The sequence below is a fragment of the Fundulus heteroclitus genome, chromosome 8 (assembly GCF_011125445.2).
Source record: "Fundulus heteroclitus isolate FHET01 chromosome 8, MU-UCD_Fhet_4.1, whole genome shotgun sequence".
NCBI lineage: Eukaryota > Metazoa > Chordata > Actinopteri > Cyprinodontiformes > Fundulidae > Fundulus > Fundulus heteroclitus.
Genome location: NC_046368.1, coordinates 31,082,616 through 31,099,591, shown reverse-complemented (window position 1 = coordinate 31,099,591; position 16,976 = coordinate 31,082,616). Strand labels below are relative to the sequence as shown.

Sequence of the window (16,976 nt, the reverse complement as noted above, 5' to 3'; positions counted from 1 at the left end):
TTTCCATTGTCTGTTTTGTTTTTTTGGTGTAATTTGTAAAAAAGGATCTTGAGAGCCCAACATCCGTTGATTTGCAGCCCCAACTTTGGAAAACCATTGCTGCAAGCTATCCTAATCCTCTAGCAGGAGTCTGATTAGCTCTACCACCATGCAGATAATGCTTTTGGCAGTAACTTCCTGTAAGGGCTCCAACAGTCTGATGAAAGGTATTTCAAGCACGTGCAGGTCCTGGTCTAAATTTACCTTCAGAAAAATCATTCAAAGAAAATCGAAACTGGAATCAATTCAAACTAGCAATGTTTAATAAAATTCTAATAACTCTGCTAGTTCCTCTCGTCTTTTTGACAAAAATATGATTACATCAAAATCGTTCTGCCCCTTTCTCCAAAGACCACTGCTAATTTTCATTCACTCAAAGTTTTACACCTCAAATAAAATGTCATTTTTAATCAGAAGCAAGATCTCCTCTTTCCTTTGGACCAACCCTCTGCTAGCTCCACCTAGCAGCATGGCTATATGTCACACTTGAGCTTCTTTTTAAACAGTAATTGTAAGTTACTGTTGAGTAAAATATGTAATACCTGAATTGTTTCTGTGTTTCTATTACAGTTTAACAAGAAATAAACTCTAGTGTACTTGATCGCGCCTTTATGGCAGCGGCACCGAGACTCTGGAATAACTTGCCTTGGCATATCCGATCGGCAGGCTCCTTTGAGGTTTTTAAATCCTCTCTAAAAGCACACTTCTTCTCGATGGCTGTGGACATTTGGCAAAATGTTATTTTAAATGTTATTTTATTTTATTTTAAAATGTATTTTATTTAAATTGAAACATTTATCCTATTATATTTTATCTCCATTAATTTTTTTCTTTTTGCATTGTGTTTATGTATTTTAGCTTTTAGGTTTTATCTTATGCTCTGCAACTGTGATTTCTGTACAGCACTTTGGTCAATCCCTGTTTGTTTTAAATGTGCTTTATAAATAAAGGTTGAGTGCTCAAGTATTCAACTTGGCTCACATAATTGGGATGTGATTTGACAGAGGAGTAAGGAGTAGAGTTTTAATTGTTAGCTGAAAGGAAAAGGATATTATAAGGATATAAGGATATCGTTTAGATCTTAGCCTTACTCATGCAGCAGATACTGACCAAGGAAAATTCTAGTTTGTGCCTCAGTGACCTCACCTCTATCTTCAGGAGTGTTTTTTTTTTTTTTTTCATGCATAAGACCAACTTGGGGACCGGTTATTGTCCTGCATATATTGGCGAGCAGCTTTACCAAGCTATAAATGGAGGCGTGAACACGCCGGATGACTAAAACACTGAAACGCCTGGGTGACATGCCACAGTGACTCAGGATCAGAACAGAGGCTCCTACGGACCGTGTTATCAATGCTTGGTCCCGTCACACACGCACTCATGCAGGGATCAGATGTTAAAGGTAGAATTAACACAGCATGCAGCCACTCTGCACCTCCCTTCTGCTCCCACAGCTTTAAGCGCGAAGACAAGGCCATGGCTGCTCCGAGGAAGAGGGAGGGGTTCAGGGATGTGTGGTGGTGGTCGTGGGGAGGAGGGGTCACGGTGATGCCAGCCAGTGGTGGGGTGTGTGCGAGACAACCTAGCGTTGGAGAGAAGCTGTTACAAAGAGGGGAGGTGTGGAGCATTTCTGCATCTCATCAGTCAGAGAGGAGCTGAGCGACAACACAAACACGCCCATCCCTGTGATTCGCTTTGCTGATGCTGAGGTCGCCCTGTGCCTGTAGACGAGTCCTTTTTCTAAAGAAAGCGTCTTCTCTCGTGCTTTTAAGAATCTTGTTCTGTTTTTCGGCACTTCCCCCCGGTTTTCGCAGCACACTTACAGACAGAGTGTTCTTTATGATTGCGGCAGCTTAATCACACAAAATCCCAATAGTGGAGGGCATTTATCCAGTGAGGGGAAATCTTCTTAGGTGATTATTTTTAACAAAATCACCAGAAGCTCAATTCCTGACTCCCATCCTGACAAAAGTCCACATTCCCTTTGTACAACCTTTCTAGACCATCCGTAGTCCGGGTCCTCTGTGAGTTTCTCTTCTCTTCAGCTCAGCACGTGGGTTTCTTCGTCAGGATTTAGCTCTAAGGATTGAGATGATCAGGCAAGAAGGATGATTTCATGTCAGGTGAAGTAGTCCTATGTTGATTTAGCCAAATGTTTTCAATCATTTTCCCACTGAAAATCCCAGGAAGCCCATTTCCAGTTCACTGGCAGAACCTATCAAAACTTAATCATTTTCTCTTATTTAAAGCAACTCATGGTGCAATTCAATTCTAGTAAGGTTCCCAGGGTCTTTGGAACAAATCCCACAGCATGACATGTACTCCACCATACGTAAGAGCGTGGATGAGCTGCAGTGCCATGTATTCATGCTTGGTTTCACATCAAACCCACCTGGAGTGTTTTTTTTTATAAACTCCTAATTTAAGCCTCAGCACCCAGGTCCAGTTAAAGTCCCAGCAGACACTTAACTTTTTGTTCTTTGTCATTTTTCTCTTCATAGCTGTGACACCATCCAGGGGAGGCACATCATCTGCTATTACCATATAACATAGAAAGGATTCCTGGATCAATGTGTGCTTCTGTGCTTTTTTGTCTCTCTTGTTGTGTCTCTGTTCTGTCTTCTGTAACCCCAGTCGGTTGAGGCAGATGACCGTTCATACTGAGCCCGGTTCTGTTGGAGGTTTTCCTTCCTGTTAATGGGGAGTTTTCTTCTCCACTGTCGCTTCATGCTTGCTCAGTATGAGGGATTGCTGCAAAGCCATCGACAATGCAGACGACTAGAAATGGTAGACCAGAAAAAGCGATATTTGGCATCACTGCTAAACACTCTAAATGTTGACACATAGATAGTATCCAGTAGTGGTTATGGTCACTTGGAGGCTGTGATGGAACATTTTGGTCTACCTCTGTTCTTCGTTATCTGAGGAAGGGTAACTAAAGCCTATGTGACCTGTTGTTTCACCTTATGTCTGCTACCTTTTAAGTTGGTGTTAATTCAGTCTCTCCCCTGTGGGGTCGCCCTTCTTCCTAGTCTCTGTTATTAAGTCGTGTCTGTCTTGTAACAGAGTTGATACGATTGATAGGCCACCCTCTGCAAACTGCTGTCCTATAAATACCGATATCAGCTCCATTGCTCCTCAGAACAGCTGCAGACCCTGTGACTCTTCTCCTTGCGCAGGTTTAATAAAACCGTCTGAGTGTTCTCATCTACTTGGTGTGCTTTTTTTTTATTGGAGACAGTTATGTTTTTTCAAGACAAGACCCAAAGTTGCTACTCTTTGCTGCAGTTGTCCAAAAGGGTGCCTCCTGTCCAGCGTAGTGGCTGGTGGATAAAAGAAATGAGCTTTTTCGTTACATCAAATTTATACCCTAAGAAAACACAACCTCATGAGTTAATAATTTGTTTCAAAAAACTCTGATAAACTTAAAAGCAGTAAAGCATAAATTAAAGAAATTGTTGATCTGATTTATTGTTATTCATTCATTATTTTTGATTTAGTGTTTGGTGTACCGATAGTCATAACATGGCTGATTTAGTTTAAAAAGTATATATTATATTTAAATTTTTAATTATAGTTTTCTTAGTGATTAAATCTGTTTATACTGAAGGCTTGATTATGCTTAAATTAGCAGTATGAGGTAATACCACCGCAATCATAGACAGAAAAAGCAATTATGACTCTGCAAGAATAAAGAATACCTTTTGTACAAGTAGAAGACATTAAACTGACTGTGACGTCACAATGAAGGCAGAAAAACAATCACTGCACATGTAAACCTGATGACGTCTCAGAAAATGCTGAATGACAACATGGTACTGTTACTATCAGGAAGGGACTTGTTACTGGATGCCTAAACCTCCTGTTTAGCCTTGTGTTACGCCGACAACACACTGCAACAATATTGCAGCTGAAAGAACAATTTTCTGGATCATCAAGAACTTAAAGATGAGAGGCTGAGCAGCAGGACATCCCAGAGAATCCTCCGAAATCCAGAACTGTCTCTTCGAGAGAAAGGTGATCGAGAAACACGAGTCCGCCAGTGCAGAGCTTGCTCAGCTTTGGCAGCAGGTGGTTATGAATCCAGTTTAGTCCATACAAATGGTCCAGATTTTCTGAAGTGAGGTGAGCGCAAAAGTGAAATACTCCTCAGAGCGGTGGAAAGGTCAGTCACATGGACACCCGTTCAGCTGAAGTATTTAAAACAACTCAAACAGAAATGCTTCCATCAGTGGGCTAAAACACTATATTAGTTGAAATTAACCGTCGAACATTAATGAGAGATCGTTGCTCAGCTGTGTTCTCAGCCAAACATCATGTGGGCTGAGCTGTGGACCTTTTCAGTCTGCTTGTTCAGGAGGATCAACGGCAGCTTTGTGATAGAAGGGCCACAAAGACGTCCCTTCTGTCCTAGTAAACCATCCAGGGGAGACCTGGGTGCTGCTGGCAGTGGAGGGATGGTCAGCAGGAGATTGGTGCCACATTACAGTCTCTGCTGAATCCTCATTCTGCCTTTTTGGAGAATGGCTGAAATTCTTTATCCAGAAAACTAAAGCAGAGCGCTACCAAGAGTTCTGCGTGGTGCCAACAGTGAAGCATCCTGATGCTTTTCACATGTTGCTTCTTCTCCAAAATGTGCGCTTTTTTCGTACAGGTCTACCCGAGAACGCTTCCATGAATAAAGAGCGGGATCAAGACCAAGAGCAACAATTCGGGAACCATTTGATGAAGATCTGTGCACTTTTCAGCATGGAGAAGCACCGCGTCACTGTGCTGGTGATTACACCGTGGTACAAAGGTCACAACGCTGGCATTTCAGACCCCATGTCAGGAAATTCCTCATAATTATCTCATAGAGAACATGTGGTTAGATCTTCAAAAGCAAGTGGAGAAACACAAACCCAAGAGATCAGGTCCAAGCACCACGAAGAAAAGAACGGGTAAGCATCATTCGGGTCTTGGTCCAGAAACTTAAAACCAGCATGTCAGAGAGAATCATAGAAGTTATTAAGAAGAGCCAATGCTGGAAATTCTGGACTCTTAGAGGGAATTTAGCATGTTTAAATAAAAGCTTCTGAAACTTACAAAATGCTTTTAGTTGTTCTGTAGCATACCATTGAGATATGAGCAAAAATAAAATAAAGCCGTTTAAGCAACACAAAAAAAAGGACCTTATGGTTCTGTTGCAGAAAGCCATGAGTGGTAGCCTCCCACAATTTAGTGGATTTGTTTGTGCACTGCTCAGAAAACCCAGTTTATTATATTTAACTCAACATATTACATGATTGACTGAAGCAAGAACCAAAACGGCAAACAAAGAATTCAAGGATAAAAGCAGCTAATAGATACTGCGTACCGAGCTCTTAGTTCATTTAAGAGCATTTTAAAGCAGTAAGTCTTTCCTTTTCTCATTTATTTTTTTTACTTTCTCATATCCCAATTTAGCCGTTTCAGCGTTTTTATCTAAAACCTGGAAGGTGAGCTGAGACAGCCGGGCCTAAACCTGTAAGTATGCTCTGAAGCGACTCCTGAAGGAAAATTCCAGCTGGGGAACTTCCAGGCCCACATTTTCACATTACTCTCTGCGATGACTCTCTCTCCACCGGAATAAAACTCAAAAGACTTCTTTACCTCTAACTGTGCGTGAACACAAAACAGGACCGGGAACGCAGAGCTGGAAACCTTCCAGAACAGCCAAGAAGCTTCTCGGAGATCCAGGAGGCCGGCGGCGGATCCTGTGAGGGCCAAGTGAAGAGTCCTGCTTTCGCACAGACACCACCACAGACTTACACTGGGTATGACTGAATGAGGGGGGCATGTAGCAATAGAACCAGAAATAGAGCAACACACACACACACACACACACACACACACACACACGTAGAGAAGAAGCACACAACGGCTGGCAGAACACGCTATAAATACCTGCAGGCGTGGGGTGGAGGAAGGGGATACGACCCTGTTTGGACAACTGGGCGATATGGAAAACACAATTTAGGGGGTTAAGCAGTTTCTAAAAGTCACTGCTCATTATCTGCATCATCTACACCTGCATTAAACACTTTTAACCATGTTTAAGGACATCCTGAGAGAATAAGACCAAACAACCACACGGAAAAATTTATATCAGTCCTCCGGACGATCTCTGATGACTGAACCTTTGAGACCTGTTAGAATTGCTCTGATGTTAAGGAAGCTGATGGATCACCTCTGGAGAAGAGCTGGCACAGAAAAGCCCGTGCACAGAAGGGTAATAACGGATCCCTGAGCGGACACTACTGCACATGTGTAGGTCTGCAACACCTCAGCTGTCTGCTGTGACTGACAGCTACAGCTGAAGGAAGGAGGTGAGGAGGAGGAGGAGGAGGAGGAGGGGGAGGAGCCTGTCGCTTTCTGGGAGGAGGGGACAAAACAAGCAGGAAAAAAAATTAAGCTTTAAACAGAAACTAATGTAAACTAATGTATTTTACTATTTTTTTACTGTTATAGTTGACGCTTACGGGACCATGCAAAAGTATTCATACCCTTCACTTTACAGACTTGTCCTATACAGTATTCTTAAAATAAACATCTACACAAATGACCCCTAAGTAGAAAGGGGAAGCATTTTTTTGTAAACTGTAAAACATACATATAATTGATACAGTGGTGAGCAAAAGTGTTAGCCACCCCCTCTTGCTTTCTTATTCTTCTGGATGTTTGCCATGCATAAATGTTTCAGATTATCAAATAAATTTAAACATTGGACAAAGACAACACAAGTAAGCAGAAAAAGCAGTGTTTAAATAAAGGTGTTTATTATGAAAAGTCTGGGACATCTGAGCCTACATGGCCCTGTGGTGAAACCCTGATTTCCTCCTAAAGCTAATAATCATTAGGTTTAGGAGGAAATCTGTTGAGACTGAAGCAGGGGTTCAAATTTCAGCAGAATGTTGATGCTAAGCAGACATACCCCAAAAGACTTGCAGTACAGTAAGAGGTTGTTCTACAGAGTATAGACTCAGATTAGCTGAATACCAACAGCCTCCAAAGTCCTCAGATTATTAATTGGCTTCAGTGTGTTTAATGGTTTATTAGAAGCAAAGCAAGGCCTGGATGTGAAAACTAACAGGCCAGGTTAATGGGTGTGTTTTGCAGGGTTTGTCAGTTGAGATTTAGATTTTTATGTGAAGTAAGGAGCCATGCCTGTTATAGATTTAGCATCTAAATACTCATTTAGAAATGAGATGTGGCTAAAATGGTATTTTTGAACGATATTGAGAAATTTCAGTTAAATTTGGTTTGATTTCTAATGCCTGCCTTCAGCTCATCTAAAGGCTTAGCCATTGAAAAGACTTTGACAACACACATTGGAGCTACATTTGGTTGCAAGGCTCCAAGTAAAAACAGAACACAAAATATACACATTATAAATATAAGTATTTGTCATTATATATCACTGTTTTTGTTAAGAAAAAGTAAATGAGTAAATTAAAGTGCCTCCTATTAAAGTTTCATCTTTAAAATATTTTGACAATATATTTTCCTAAACATGCATTCTCTTAATGGAAGCCCAATGGCAAAATTAAATCTCAATTTTCCAAAAATTTGATCTTAAAAAATTGTACATTCAAATTAATTGATTAAATCAATTTATCACCAAGCCCTATCTCCAAATATGCATTGTCTGCAGTTATTGTTGCCATTAAGTTTTTGTTCTGTTTTTTTTTCCTCTTAAAGGGGAAGTCCGGTCAACAAGGAAAAATCAGGGTATCATTAGCTATAACTAAAACTAATACGTTTGTGGTTATTTAATGAACTTATCTTTAATCAATAAGAAAATAAAAACATAAATTGTCGTCTGAATCACTGTGTATGGGGGCTGACATTACTGCCCATATTTGGGCAGTAAGGGGCGTTTGACATCACATCCTGGGGCGTGGAAAAGCGGAAGCAGCGACAGCATTTCTCTCCGCTTTCCATGCAAAGTCAATAGGAGCCGTTCTACATAGCTGCGATCATCAATAATTTTTTCGGATTTCCAGAAGACTTCACCACTGACATTCCCACGAGCTATTGCTAAAGGAACAATGCCCACGTACATGGCCATCGGATGTTCCAACACAACTGGTAAAAGTGGAAAAAAAACATTGCTTATTTCAACACAGTCACTTCAGCGATCTCTCCTCCGCTGTGTGTGTGTGTGTGTGTTTGTGTCTGTGTGTGCGCGCTCAGCTGCAGCGCCGTGCAAAGCCGAGCTCTGCCCAGCATGTGCTGGAATGCTTTTATATTTTAATACTTATACTATAATAATCAGCTAACTTAAGTCACTTCAGCGATCTCTCCTCCGCTGTGTGTGTGTGTGTGTGTGTGTGTGTGTGTGTTTGTGTGCGCGCTCCACGGCTCAAAGCCGTGCTGCGCGGAGCGCGCACATACACACACACACACACACACACACACACACACACACACACACACACACAGGCGTGTATAGATATATTCTGTAGGACCCGACTGAGTTTGCAATGGAAAAAGGTGCGCTGGATTCCGTCAAAAGTCCGGTTTCTGTCAAGAAACTCTTCTAAAAAAATCCATATCACTATCAGATGATGATGACTCCACAGAACTCTCATCACTGTCACTAAGTACTTCATCACTCTCTGCTTCGTACAGAGCACCAGCCCTCGCCATCTTGGAAAATAGTGTGCGTGACAAACAGAGCGTTGAAACTTGCTCAACAGCGGGTCCGCCGAGTGACGTCAAAAAATGGGAGGTGACAGTACTATTCTTGACCAAGATGGATTCCTCCAAATAAACATGATTAAATGAGAATTATTATTAATTAAAAGAACTTATAATTTTTTGCACAGTATGTAGTAGTTTTATATTTAAAGTACTTTCAGCAGTTTGAATTCTGATTTTGACCGGACTTCTCCTTTAATAGACATTCCAACTGGCCAGGTATTTCTGATTAGCTGTGACATCATCCTAAAGGTGGCATCAGCTGGATTATTGCTGCCAATAACTTAATGTTCTCATTCTAGAAATTATACACTTGGCCCCAGTGGCAGCTGGAGATTACATGCTGGAGGCACACTAGAGGTTGAACGTAGGGTCACCTGACTGGTCAGTCTGGTTCAAATTCCTTTATTCGCTTTTTTTCCTCTAGCAAAAGCCACACGAAATAATTTTTGTATATATGAATGACTGCTATGCCATTATGACGTGACAAACTGCAACTCCAATCATGCAACACAGTTGGGACTAAAACTGCTGAAGCTATCTCCAGATTCAGTTACCACAGAAGGTAGTGACTGTTGACAAGGCAGTCTCTTGTTCTTCCTGTCTCATTCACTACGGCCCGCCTCACCCAGTTTGTAGATTTGGCAGCAAAGGAAGAAAACAATTATGAGACAAAACTTGGAATAAACATATATTTATGACAATTGGAATTCCAAGCGGAGACACACACTTACAACTGTATCTTAAAGCTTCATGTAGTAAACCACGAAGTCCACCCTCCCGTGGTGGCTGCAGGCATGTGTCTGCCGGAACCGCCCAGGGGTGTATCTATTCATAGCGGGGCCCCTCAGTGCAGAGTGAGTGACTGGGGGGGCTTAAATGCACACTCATTTCTATCTGTACTTGTGTTCTCACAAACAAAACAGATCCGCATTCCAGTATCAAAACAAGGAGTTGGCTTCTTGATACGTTGGCCAGGTGTCTTTAGGAGGCTACTGAGATAAACATTGAAGAACAATAAAAAAGCTTTTACCATAAACCCTCTTAAAGGCTACCCACCATAAAACCTACTGTGGTTCTTACTTGCCTGGTATCCCACAAGAAGGTTGGGTGAATTTATAGCCTTGAGTGACCCTGCAGACTCCATCCTCTTTGTACTCCAGGCCCCAGAGTTTAACAATAGTATTTAAAACTTGGGTAACTCTTACTGCTTTAATAAAAATACACGACTGATACAAAAACGGATTATATATTTCCGTAACACTGTCCAGAGGTCAAATTATACCCAGGGATAAAATGACAGTGAAGAAAGACATCTTCCTTCTTCTGTGCAGAGCTGCTGTGTTGAGAAGACATATTGGGGGGGACTGTTTTTCCCCCTTCTTGCCCCTCCTCTCTCTCTTCCTGGTTTCCCACTTCTGCCTTTTTCGAGTTTCCCGCAGTTTGTGTAAGTCTTTGTCTCGACTAGTTACCGCTCTTCGTTCAAAGTCTGCCTTTACGCTAAGCTAGTGAGTTAGAGCCACCATCTTCTGCGGGGCACCGATGCAGGGGTGGGGGGGGGGGGGGGGGGGGGTTCCTGATCAGACATCTAAACCACCTCAACAGACTAATTTCAATGGAGAAAGGAGAAGCAGAAGCTCTACTTTGAGCTCCTTTCCCTATCTCTTAGGTTGAGCCTAGCCACCATCTGGAGGAACCTCATTTTGGAATGTAGACAGACTGGTGAACCAAGAGCTTTGCTTTCTTTTTCCAAACTCTCCTATGATTGTTTCAGTTGGATACCCAACTTTAGCATAGCATTGCAAGAGATTTCATTGTGTTGAAAGAAAGTCTTTCTTCTCCATTGTCATCTTGTGCTAGCTCAAGACAGTTGATTACATAAAAGTAAGGATACAATGCTTTCTGCTGGATTTCATAGGCAGCTTTTTACTTGTTGCCGTTGCATGGCCAACTGTTTGGACTTAATCAGGCTTCTCACTTGTAACTGAACTTGAATCAATCAGGAAAGCTTCAACTAAAAATTAGAATATCTTTGAAGAAGTTAGTTTTAGTAATCAATATAGCTTCACTACACACAGTTAAATATTTAAAACATTTATTTCTGTTAGTTTTTATGAATATGAATGATGGCTAATAAAACCCAAACTTCAGTGAAGATCCAGTGGGACTACAAATGAGAAATGCTTTGGCCTATGCGATCCTGAGGAAGACAGCTGGCTGACAAAAGATTGTCATTAGCACCCTCCACAAGAAGGGTAAGCCAGAGAAGGTGATTTCAAAAGACGCAGACTGTTCACAGAGTGCTGTATCCAAGTGGATTCATAGGAAGCTGAGTGGAAGGAAAAAGTGTGGCAGGAAAATATCCGCCACCAACAAGGAAAACCACAGTGCCCAGAGGATTGTAGAGCAATGTTCATTCATAAGTTTGTTTAAGATTCACAAGGTTAGACCACTTCTTAACCAGAGGCAGTAAAACTGGGCTAATGAAAAAAAATGATAGGCTATTGCTCAGTGTTCTAAAGTCCTCGTTTCAGGTGAAAGTTAAGTTTGCATTTCATTTGGAAATCAAGCTCCAGGAGCCTGGATGACAAGTAAAGAGGTGGGATTCCAAACTGCTCAAAGTCCAGCGTGAAGTTTCCAGGTAGTGATGATCAATCAGGGGGGCCATGTCATATGCTGGTGTTGGTTCAGTGTTTTATCAAGTCAAAGGTCAGCAAATTCATCTACCAGGACATTTTACCGTGCTGTCCTGTGTCAGTGTCAGGGTTCTTACATGTTTTCATAACCAAATTTCCTACTTTTTACTTGGGTCTTGGCATGGCTGATGCCTATCTTAAGTGCTCACTGGGAGAGTAGCAGAATACACCCTGGACAAGTTGCCAGTTCATCACAGGGCAACATAGAGACACCCATGCACACACCCTCACACCTAAGGGGAACTTGGAGAGACCAATTAATCTAAAGTAACCCAACAGTCATGTTTTTGGATTGTGTGAGGGAGCCGTAGAGGACCCACGCATGGAAACTCCAAGCAGGAAGACCCAAGGCTGGGATTGGAAGCCAGGACCTTCTTGCTGCAAAGCAGCAGTACTACCAACACTCAACTGGACTATATCCAATTCTGCATCAAGAAGACTGTGGACAAAAACATCCGGGTTTTCCCAAACCAAAAGCCCTGGCTGACCAGCCAGGTCCGCGTACTACTCAGGCCATCTGACCTGAAAAGAGGAGTAAAATGAGCCAAGGTGGGCCACAAGAGGTGCATAGAGTCTCACCTGGCCAGTAAAAACACAAGGGAGGTGTGGAGGGGCATAAAAGACATCACAAACTTCAGAGGCTGTAATGTGTCAACAGGAGACCTGTGTGTCTGTCTATGTTGTTCATCAAGGATGTGTAAGATGCGTACATGATTGGATTTATGATAATAGGATTTCTGGTTATTGAAGCTGGCGGTTACCTGGTATATTGGCAAATTCAGAAGATCTCGGCAGCAGTTCTCACCTTGGTAAGGCTGTCGGGAGTGTGTGAAGGATTAAATTGAGTTGTGATCACCCAGACTCAAATGCTTTGTGAGCAAAACCGCAAGCTGGATGCAATCCTTGCACAGCATCACAGGCTGTGGTCTGAACTAGATGGTGAAATGGAAAAGACCTCGGGAAAGCTCTAGCTCGATCTATGGCAGAAAGATTGAGATGCACCAGCAAAGACTTGAAGGCTGACAGGAAATTTAGTCAGCCTGAGACAAGATAATCTCCTTGTTTTTGAATTTGGCTCCCGATGCAGGCCTTGGAGGCTGGTTTTATCTCAAACTCTCCTGGATGTTATGCGAACAAGAGGCTTTACCCCCTGCCCGCACCCATTCATGTCACCTGTGACCTTCAAAGTGCTATATTGAACTGCTGATAACATGCCATCTTGAACTATGGCTGGAGGGGGCTACTGGGCAATAATGGGCCTATACTGACGCACACATCCATTTGAAAATAGTGATAAATACACTCCCTCTATGACTCACTGTGCACGTTATGCTTATGTCGTGTGTATGTTTCTTTTTTTTGTGCTGGAAATTTTTGTCTGCATTCCCCTACTGTCTACAAGAGACAGTGAGAGAAATGCACCTTTTTTTTTTTACCTCAACCAATCCAATGTTTTTTTTCTATATCCTACTAAAATGCAGCACCTTGAAAAGGGCAGTAAGGCCTCAGTGAACCTGTCTACCCATGGTTGTCTTTTTCTTGATTGGTTGTTCTGAAACGTAATTTCCCCCACCGGGACAATAAAGGCAATTCAATTCCTGTTCCATTCCACTCACTCTACAGGTGCACAGGGTCAGATGGGTGCTCTTTGCAGTGAACCCCAAGAAAGCTGCCGGCCCAGACGGAGTACCTGGCAAGGTGCTCAAAGCGTGCGCCTACCAGTTTCCTCCAACTTTCACTACAACCTCCCCCTGGACTAGGCAGTCATACCAACCTGCCTCAAATCAACTACAATAACCCCAGTGACAAAGAAGTCACCCATCACCAGCCTGAATAATTACCGTCTGGTGTAGGGGTGTGCAGGATGTTCTTCGGTTGGGCCCTTTCCTCCGACAAAATGCTTGCTACATATGTACTTGAATTTGGTAACTTTTTCCGGGTTGAACTGTTGTGTAGGCTGACCGCCCCGGTGTTCCAAGCGTACACATTTCTCCTTGGCAGTCTTGAAAACATCCTTCATATGCGGCCGATCAGCGTACCTCGAGTCGCTGTTGCACGTTCCATAGAAACAATGTTTAAAAACCATGGTCTTAGATTTGGAAAAAGCAGTCGTTTACCGAGTAAAACCAAGGGTAACGCACGTCTCTTTTACAGCGAAACAGCGGCGGACTATGCAAGCTTGCCCTACTGCGTACCACGTGATGTGACAAAAATAGCTCGCTCGCAGTACGCTATTGCATGAATGGTTGGCGAACATCTGGAAAAAACAAGTGGAATACAACTTCATTGGTTTAAAGGACCGCTGAGGCTATCTAAACGGCACTGATTAGCCTTATTTTGTTATTTTAAGTTTTATAAATCCTGAGCACTTTTTGTCAGTGTGTCCAGTCCAGTAACAGTAATATTTGTTTTCATGGCAATACCTCCAAAAGTCGTTTCAATAAATGCAGCTATGTGTGAATTCAGTTGCTTTCAGTTATGTATCAATTGAAGACACTATCCAGATCATACACAGCCAGTCAGCCACTGGTAATGGCTGTATTTTTTTTTTTTATAACAGTGTTCAGTGAAAATATCGCAATGCATCACGATAATTCAAGTATCGTGATGCATCGTGATAGAATCGGATCGTGGCATGTGAATCGTGATACGAATCGAATCGTGACTTCTTTGGCAATACCCACCCCTAGTCTGGTGGACCTTACTCCAGTAATCATGAAGTGCTTCGAGAGACTAATTCTACATCTACCCCAGACTTTTACCCTTACCAGTTAGCATACCGTGGGAACAGATCCACAGAGGACGCCATCACCCTAGCTCTACACTCTGCGCTGAACCACCTAGAGCAGCAGCAGAGCAATGTTTGGATGCTCTTTGTGGATTACAGCTCAGCCTTCAATACAACAACCCCGGACATTCTTGGCCTAACCCCTCTCACATGTGCCTAGATAAAGGATTTTTTTGACCAACCAACCCCAGACATTGAGACTCGGCCCCCACCTCTCCTCTACCCACAAGTTGAGCACCGGCTTTCCACAAGGATGTGTGCTGAGCCCCCTCCTATACTGCCTCTACACCTATGACTGCAGCTTGGCCCACAAAAACAGTGAATAACCTTGCTCTGAAAACCAAGAAAACTAAAGAAATTGTTGATTTCAGGAAGCACAGCAGTGACCCAGCCCCCCTTTTCATCACACACCTTCAAGTTTCTTGTCCTCATCTCTGCTTACATGCCTTGGTCTGAGAACATTGCAGCAGTCACCCAGAAGGCTCAGCAGTGGATACATTTCCTGAGAGTCCTCAGGAAGCACAAACTAGACTCCAACCTACCTACTGCTGACCTCCACCGATCATCCATCAAGAGCCTGCTGACATACTATATCACAGTGTGGTACAGCAGCTGCACGACTGCAGACAAGGAGAGGCTCTAAAAAGTCATAAAGTCAGCCCAAAACATCATTGGCTGCCCTCTCCCCTCTGTCCATCCATCCATCCATTTTCTTCCGCTTATCCGGGGTCGAGTCACACGGGTAGCAGCTTCAGTAGGGAGGCCCAGACGTCCCTCTCCCCAGCCACTTGGGCCAGCTCCTCTTGGGGACCCCAAGGCATTCCCAGGCCAGCCGAGAAACATAGTACCTACTGGCGTGTCCTGGGTCTCCCTCTGGGCCTCCTCCCAGTGGGACGTGCCCGGAACACCTCACCAGGGAGGCGTCCAGGAGGCATCCTAACCAGATGCCTGAGCCACCTCAACTGGCTCCTCTCGACATGGAGGAGCAGCGGTTCTACTCTGAGTCTTCCCTGGATGACTGAGCTCCTCACCCTATCTCTAAGGGAGAGCCCAGACACACTGCGGAGAAAACTCATTTCGGCCTCTTGTATCCTGGATCTCGTTCTTTCGAGTTTTTGACCCAAAGCTTATTATCATAGATGAGGGTAGGAATGTGGATCAACCGGTAAATCGAGGGCTTTGCCTTTTGGCACAGCTATCTCTTCACCACAACGGATCGGTACTGCGCCTGCTGCACACCAGACGCCGCACCAATCCGTCTGTCGATCTCCCGCTCCATTTTCCCCTCATTCATGAACAAGATCCCAAGATACTTCTCCACTAGGGGCAACACATCCTCCCCAACCCGGAGAAGGCACTCTACCCTTTTCTGGCTCAAGACCATGGTCTCAAATATGGAGGCACGGATCCTCATCCTGACCGCTTCACACTCGGCTGCGCACGGCTCCAATGAGAGCTGTAGATCACGCCCTGATGAAGCCAATAGGACTACGTCATCTGCAAATAGCAGAGACGCAATCCTAAGGCCACCAAAACGGATCCCCTCAACACCTTAGCTGCGCCTATAAATTCTGTCCATAAAAGTTATGAACAGAATCGGTGACAAAGGGCAACCTTTGGCAGAGTCCAACTCTCACCAGAAACGAGTCCGACTTACTGCCGGCAATGCGGACCAGAATCTGACACCGGTCATACAGAGACCTAACAGCCCTTATTAAAGGGCCCAGTACTCCATACTCCCGGAGTACCCCCCACAGGATCCCTCGAGGGACACGGTCCAATGCCTTCTCCAGATCCACAAAGCACATGTAGACTGGTTGGGCAAACTCCCATGCACCCTCCATGGTCCTGCTGAGTGTGTAGAGCTGATCCAGTGTTCCATGGCCAGGATAAAAACCACGTTCCCCTCCGTGATGGACATTTACACCTCCCACAGGCTTAGCAGAGCTACAACTATCAGTAAAGACAGCTCCCACTCTGGCTTTGAACTATTTGACCTGTTGGCCTCAGGGAGGTGCTACAGGTGCATTTGGAGCAGAACAGACACAATAACAGTTTCTTTCCCAAGGTGGTAAAGGCCCTGAACTCCCACATGCACTGATACATCTCTTCTCTCCCCCCTCTGGGCAGGTCAGATCACAACCTGGTTTATCTCAAACCCTGCTATGCACCTCTGGTGAAGAGGGAGCCTACAATCACAAGGACTGTGAGGAGGTGGTCAGAGGAGGCTTATGTGACACTGCAGGCCGGCTTTGAAATGCTCTGTGAGCCCCACGGGGAGGACATTGATGGGCTCACAGAGTGCATCACGGACTACATCAACTTCTGTGTGGACTGCCACCTGTTACACCAACAATAAACCGTGGATCACCAAGGACATTAAGGCCATCCTGAATGAGAAGAGGGCGTTCAGAGATGGCAACCGTGATGGGGTGAGGAGAATGCAGGGGGAACTCAAGCGTAAAATTAGGGAGGCTAAAGACGAGTACAGGAGAAAACTGGAGAATAAACTTCAGACAAACAACATGAGGGATGTGTGGAGTGGTATGAGAACCATCACTGGGTTCCAGAAGAGTGGTGGCATGGGGTTGGATGGTCGCATGGACTGGGCCAATGAATTTAATCTATTTTTTAAATAGGTTTGATACTGCGACCCATCCCCAAACAAGTCTCTGCTGCTGGCTTCCCAACAACTACCACTCCACCTTCCCCCACTCCTCCTCCTTACAGAC

General features: G+C 43.9%; 1 protein-coding gene across 3 annotated transcripts in view; it reads right to left on the bottom strand.

The window, feature by feature from the left end:
- The window catches only part of LOC105915521 (unconventional myosin-XVIIIb), an 81,954-nt gene extending 76,082 nt beyond the window's left edge, over nucleotides 1–5,872 (bottom strand). For all 3 annotated transcript variants that reach the window (XR_004931560.1, XM_036140568.1, XM_036140569.1), the window contains exons 1-2: nucleotides 5,671–5,872; nucleotides 1,479–1,621 (exon numbers count right to left, since the gene is read on the bottom strand). Coding sequence is in view for 2 of the 3 variants with exons in the window: in XM_036140568.1 (XP_035996461.1) it covers nucleotides 1,479–1,621; nucleotides 5,671–5,857 (330 nt within the window). In the remaining variant the exon portion in view is untranslated. The remainder of the gene's footprint in view (nucleotides 1–1,478; nucleotides 1,622–5,670) is intronic.
- Nucleotides 5,873–16,976: the final 11,104 nt, after the last annotated feature.